Source organism: Nematolebias whitei, chromosome 10, assembly GCF_014905685.2.
Source record: "Nematolebias whitei isolate Nwh7 chromosome 10, NemWhi1, whole genome shotgun sequence".
Taxonomy (NCBI): Eukaryota; Metazoa; Chordata; class Actinopteri; order Cyprinodontiformes; family Rivulidae; genus Nematolebias; species Nematolebias whitei.
Window position 1 is genome coordinate 28,489,579 of NC_056507.1, and position 6,123 is coordinate 28,495,701.

The window sequence follows — 6,123 nt, forward strand, 5'->3', positions numbered from 1 at the left end:
AGGTTACTGCAGAAGAATAATGGTGTTTAAAGTAGACGTGGAAAAAAGTTCAAGTGATCAAAAACAGCCATAACATTGCTAGTTAGGTTTGATATAGTATATACATATATACATATTCAGATTGGACACAATAAAATCAATAACACTTTTAATATTGTAATTTATTTTTTTACAGCACAAACTGATGAAATACTGTTTTATCAACCCCCTCCTTGTGGTCACCTAACAACAATTTCAGTTTATTTTTTATTTTTTTATGTCAAACATTTGATATTTAACTGCTGATCAACAATTTGTTTTTTAAAATACATCCTCTCAGACTCTAAGGCCATAAAAAAGTTTTGTTTTTTCCCTTGTATGATTTTGTTTTATTTTTCCAACTATCTAAAATATATTTCTAAATTTAAGCTTTTTTTCCCTTTAAAAACAAACATTTTAAGCCTTTGATTTCTCTGCAGTCTTTCATTAATGCATTACTGTATTTTCAAAATTTGAGATTATCCAAATAAATGTTTGAGATTGTTATAATTTTTGTGTTTTTTTTTTTTTTTCAGAAAAAAGGAGTAGAAGTGATGAGGCCAAAGAACCAGAGGTTACTGAAACCAAAACCACGGAGACGAAGGAGCAAGCAGAAGAAACGAAGGTACTCTCCGTCCATGTCCCGAGGGCTTTGAAAAAGCCCAGAAGTCTGTCTTTGATACCTGTCTATGTAAGAGTCAAAGAACTGAGCTACAAATGTTTGAACCAGTTTAGTTTAGTTATTTATAATTTTTTTATTTGGTCTTTTGTTGTGTTTTATTGTGACTTTTTTAACTTTCTCCCATCATGATGTGTTTTCCACTTCAGGACGATGTTCCAGCAGAACAGTGTGGGTCAGAAGGCTCAGATGATTCAGGCAGTGATGAAGAAGACAGTGATGAAGACAGTGATGAAGACAGTGATGAGTCCAGTGAAGATGAGGAGGATGAAGAGGACCAAGAAGATGAACCACTGTCTTTGGAGTGGCCTGACACACGAAGCAAACAAGCCACCTTCCTCCTCCTGTTGCCCATCATACTCCCTCTGTGGCTCACAGTTCCTGATGTTCGCAACCAGGTAGACAATCAGAGACAGAAATATGTCAGCGGTACATTCTAGAGCCCGGCTGATATGGAAATTTTGGTTATCGCCGATATCGATATTGGGAGGGGCAGACGCAGAGGCGATTCCAGAATCTGCACTTTAGGGGTGATTAGCTTCCAGTACTGACAGCAGCTCTTGGCTTGAACAACACAGTGGCCATTGGCATCAGAAGCATTTGTAATGTGGGGGGGGGGGGGGGGGGCTGGGGGGGGGGGGGGGGGGGGGGGGCACTTTGATGGAGGGGGTCAGTGGGTCCTCCCCCTGCAAGGATCTGGTAGTGGTTTGAACCCCAAAATGCAGGGAGTACTCAGACAACTCAAGTTTAGAGCAAAGAAAAAGTATTTAATGAAAAAATAAACAAAAGGGCTGATGTGGCAGCAAAAACTTACATGAATAATACAAAGTACAAGGTCTCGAAGGGAGACAAAAACCAGGACTTAGTGCAGGACATGAAACAGGAGCCAGGAGTCTTCATGAAGAAATGACCAGACAATAGAGCACACTGACGTAAATACACCAACACTGACGAGACAAATGACAAACAGCTGGGAGGAACAGCAGGTGAAGAAAGCTGGAACTTAATGAGGGAGTAATAACTGACAGACCACATGATGGGAATGATAAGCACAACAGTTACAGCCAAGAGGACAGCTTATGACAGAACGGAAATAAAGACAAGTTAAACACAAAGTAAACAGACAAAAAGGGCAGACTATGACACCCGTAGAAATTTTTGAATAAAGTAAATGTCATTTCCTGCATTCTGGTGTATTTTAATGGGTTGTTAAACATCTACGTTTACCTACATAAGTAAACACATGATTCAATAACTATTTTACAGTTAATCACACAAGAAGAAGTAACCTGACCAACAGCTCTCCTTGTATGAATAGAGCACGCTCCGCTTCTCTCACGCATCCAAACACCCACCCCCCCTCCACCCCTGGTCGATAACTGTATTGCGGTGCACAATACAGATGCACTAGCTAAGATATTATAGACATAGCGCTCCACTTCTCTCAAGCATTCTAACCCCTCTCACTCCCAGCTCCTGCAAGTAAGGGGTGTTTCACTTCAGGACAAATCGTGGTCACTGATTGGTCAGTTTTAATGAGCCTACTGGATTGATTGACAGGTTGCATCAAGGATCCGACTCATGCAAAAAAAAAAAAAAAAAAAAAAATTCAGATTTTACTGGCCCATTGAAGAGTTTCATCATTTATTCCATATTTGTTCCACTTTTATTAAATATTTTGTTTAATCTATGGTTTGGAAACTGAGTTTCCTTACAAAATCATAACGATGGTTTCTTTATTTTTTAGGGGTGCTTGAGCACCCCCAAAAAGAGGCTAAAATTGCCACTGGGCAGGCGGCCACCGATAACGGATGTAACTGGAAATTTTTGAGCTTTGCCCACCCCCAAGAATCTAAGTAAACAGTGAATGGAGCGAGGCTTGTTATCAGACCTAATGCATTTAATTATATTTTATTATTATATGTTGTATTATTATTATTATTATTATTATTATCATAATAATGGGGGCCGAGATGGTGTAGACTGAAGGCAGGGTAGCCAACTCAAGACCCGAAGGCCCTGGGTTCAGTCCCCAGTCATTGCACATCTCGTGGCGTCTCTGAGCAGGACACCCAATCCCCAGTTGCTCCCTGGGCTCTTTCAATAGCAGCCCACTGCTCCACCTGGTGGTGGATGGGTTAAATGCAGAGAGCCAATTTTGCCATTGTATGGGATTATACAATGATGACAACACATAACACATTGTTATTATTATTATTATATATTGGCCTAAAATATTAGCCCTACCTATACATCGGCCGGGCTCTAGAACTTTCCATCATGTTTCACCTTGATTTCTCTTGTGTTTTTTTGCTAGAAATCCAGAAAATTCTTTGCAATCACCTTCCTGGGCTCCATTATGTGGATTGCTGTCTTCTCCTACCTCATGGTGTGGTGGGCTCATCAGGTCAGTCACCGCTCTGATCGGATTTGCTTTCTCAAGTGTTTTGTATCTTCTGCCAACATTAAACTGCTTTTAACTCGTCAGGTGGGAGAGACGATCGGCATCTCAGAGGAGATCATGGGCCTGACAATCTTAGCTGCAGGGACCTCCATCCCTGACCTCATAACCAGTGTGATTGTGGCTCGTAAAGGACTGGGAGACATGGCCGTTTCCAGCTCTGTGGGCAGCAACATTTTTGACATCACAGTGGGGTGAGTCTCTGAAGTCTGACTGGTCATAAACAAAACATAAGCATCTGATCCCACCACTGACTGACGTCCTTTTTCTGTGTCTCTTATTTTACTGCCAGTCTACCGATCCCATGGCTCTTGTACTCGTTCATCCACGGTTTGACTCCTGTAGCCGTCAGCAGTAACGGCCTGTTCTGTGCCATCGTGTTGCTCTTCCTCATGCTCCTCTTTGTCACCATCTCCATCGCAGCCTGCAAATGGAAGATGAACAAAGTGCTGGGTTTCACCATGTTCCTCCTCTACTTCATCTTCCTGGTGCTCAGCGTTATGCTCGAGGATCGCATCATCATCTGCCCTGTTTCCATCTGAAAGTGTCAACTCAAGCACAGCAGACGCTCGCTCTGTCTGCGAGTGTGAAATAGAACATCACGTTAAAAAACAAACATCGTGGTTGAAGTAATTCAAACACAGGTTGCAGGTAACAATGACAATACTCGTAGTGTTGCTCCCTGTAGCAGAATATCTGCAACATTTTGTTCTAACATCAGATTTTATTCAGTCAGGATAAGTGATGAACAATTAGTATCTTGCCTGTCGCAGATAGCTTTTCGCATGACTTCACTTTGAACAGAGTTTATTTCTGGCTGAAGTGAAGCTTGCAGCTCGAGAAGATGCTGAGACCAATGATTTGCAGTTCATATAAAAGTTTTTGTGTTTTGAACTCCACAGCTATTTCAGCAGATTAATTCTGATGTTCCTGCAGGACGTGCATCAGGCTGGAAGGGCTACAGTTTGGTGTGTTAGTTAGTGGTCATCACTAGATGGCACTCTTTCACTTTGTGCTGTTTGCACTGTATGTAGCCCAAAAATAAGAAGACGAGACGTTATATTTCTTATAAGTTCTTTGTTTTAGGCAGTATTTTTTTAGTCAAGGCAAATGTTACAGTATGTTCAGGATCCGTGACCAAACACACCCAAAAAAGTTAATTAAGACTGATGCACACTTTGAACTCAACTGCATTTCTCCAAATTTGAGTCATGCAAAGATCTTTCTACGACAGGTAAGATGTTAATTGTCCGCACCCTATTTACAGAACCTCATATTAAAAAAAAACTGAAGGATTGCGTTAAAATCTCGTGGTTTTTGGCGACTTCTGTTTTCATCATTTAGTTTGCGTTTGCTGCCATTTTTTGGAGGGGAGAGTGACTAGAAATTCAAAGCATTTTATTATTATTATTATTATTTAACTGAGTTGTTTTAAACAATTTTTAAAAATTGTTAATTGCCATTCCGATTTCCATAAAATTCAAAGAGCTTGTTAGATGCCGACATGATGACAGAACACACTTCAGGCTCTTTCATTCCTCCTGGACGTTCTAATTAAACACACAATCTGAAGACCCTCAGGCTTAAATTATGGATGTTAAATTAAATCTGTGCGGCGTGATTAGATCTTTAAAGTTAATAATTAGCTTTTAAACAAAGCTGTTCAAATAACAAATGTAATGATTATTTTCCAAAGAATAAATTTTACTTATATGACATGATTGTATAGAAATTGTCAAATACAACAGGAGTTAAATCACTGTATACTTTGAGAATAACATTTCCTTCTTCTTTTTACTGAAAACTCCCTACAAAATGTAACTGACATCTAGAATGTGCATGTTCTGAACATCATAATTTATCCATGTTAAATTAAATGCAATTAAACAATTTCAACAACTATTTTGTATTTCTACTGCAGAGAAGCTGGAAAAGCTCTTAAAAAAAAACCTTGAAAGCCACAAGATTAACATGTTTATTAACTGAAAGCAAACTATAAATCCAGCCAGAGAATAAATTTATTCTTTTTGTACATAAAAAAAAATCATACAAATTAGTTTCTCTGTTACAAACAATAAATAGCATTTAGGAAACATCGTTGAAATCGACAATTAATGTAAACAGCACATAGACACATAATTTACATTTTGGTCATCAGTGGTTTTCAGACACTTGTGAGGTGATTAAAATGAAAATGTGTTTATTGTGACATTGTTCCAGACACACAGCCTTTAAGGAATCCAGCATTTCGTCTTTAGAAGTGATTGTAAAGTTCCAGCAACAAACACAATAAATACAGATATTTTCCGTCAGTTTATAAAGATAGACGGTGAAGTTTACACTTTGCGTTAACGGGGATTTTGATTGAATTAGGGCAGGTCAGAGCTGTAACATTTAATATTCAAGTGATGTGTTTAAAACAACAGCCTTTAGCAGAATGTGCTAAAACAGTCCCCCATCATTCTGTCTCTCACATGAAACAGTAAACAAGTCTCTGAATATCTAAAAGTGACATCTATTTCATACAGTGAAGACAAAAATCAAACATTTCAAAAAGATTAAGAAAAATACAAGAGCTAAACACTCTGTACAGTTTTCGGGATCCACGACTGTCAGTTAAAAAAAGTGAATAAACCCAAATAAAACTATTTTATTTACTCACTTTTTTTCATCAGATCTGTTGTTTATGATTGGATGTGTTAATAACTGTGAATAAATGATATAGGTAATATTCTTTTATGGTCTGTTTTGCAGTTTTGTTAAGAATGGATGAGCAAATAAACACTGTGCATTTATTGTATAAGAAGTGAGTGAAAATGGCTTATATTTCTATATATATTTATAATTACAGTGACGTTACCAGTTGGTTTAGTGCATTCAAGAATTTCAGCTTTACATAGTGCACAAAAGCAGAAATCGATTTGATTTTGTTAAACTCAACTGAACAATAAATCCTGCAAATACA

The 6,123-nt window shown here is 38.3% G+C and overlaps 1 protein-coding gene across 1 annotated transcript in view; it reads left to right on the top strand.

The window, feature by feature from the left end:
- slc24a1 (solute carrier family 24 member 1) overlaps positions 1-3,700 on the top strand; it is an 8,510-nt gene extending 4,810 nt beyond the window's left edge. The window contains exons 5-9 of the mRNA XM_037682938.1: positions 555-709; positions 847-1,095; positions 3,015-3,104; positions 3,186-3,352; positions 3,451-3,700. Of these exons, the coding sequence (XP_037538866.1) occupies positions 555-709; positions 847-1,095; positions 3,015-3,104; positions 3,186-3,352; positions 3,451-3,700 (911 nt within the window). The remainder of the gene's footprint in view (positions 1-554; positions 710-846; positions 1,096-3,014; positions 3,105-3,185; positions 3,353-3,450) is intronic.
- The last annotated feature ends 2,423 nt before the right edge of the window (positions 3,701-6,123 follow it).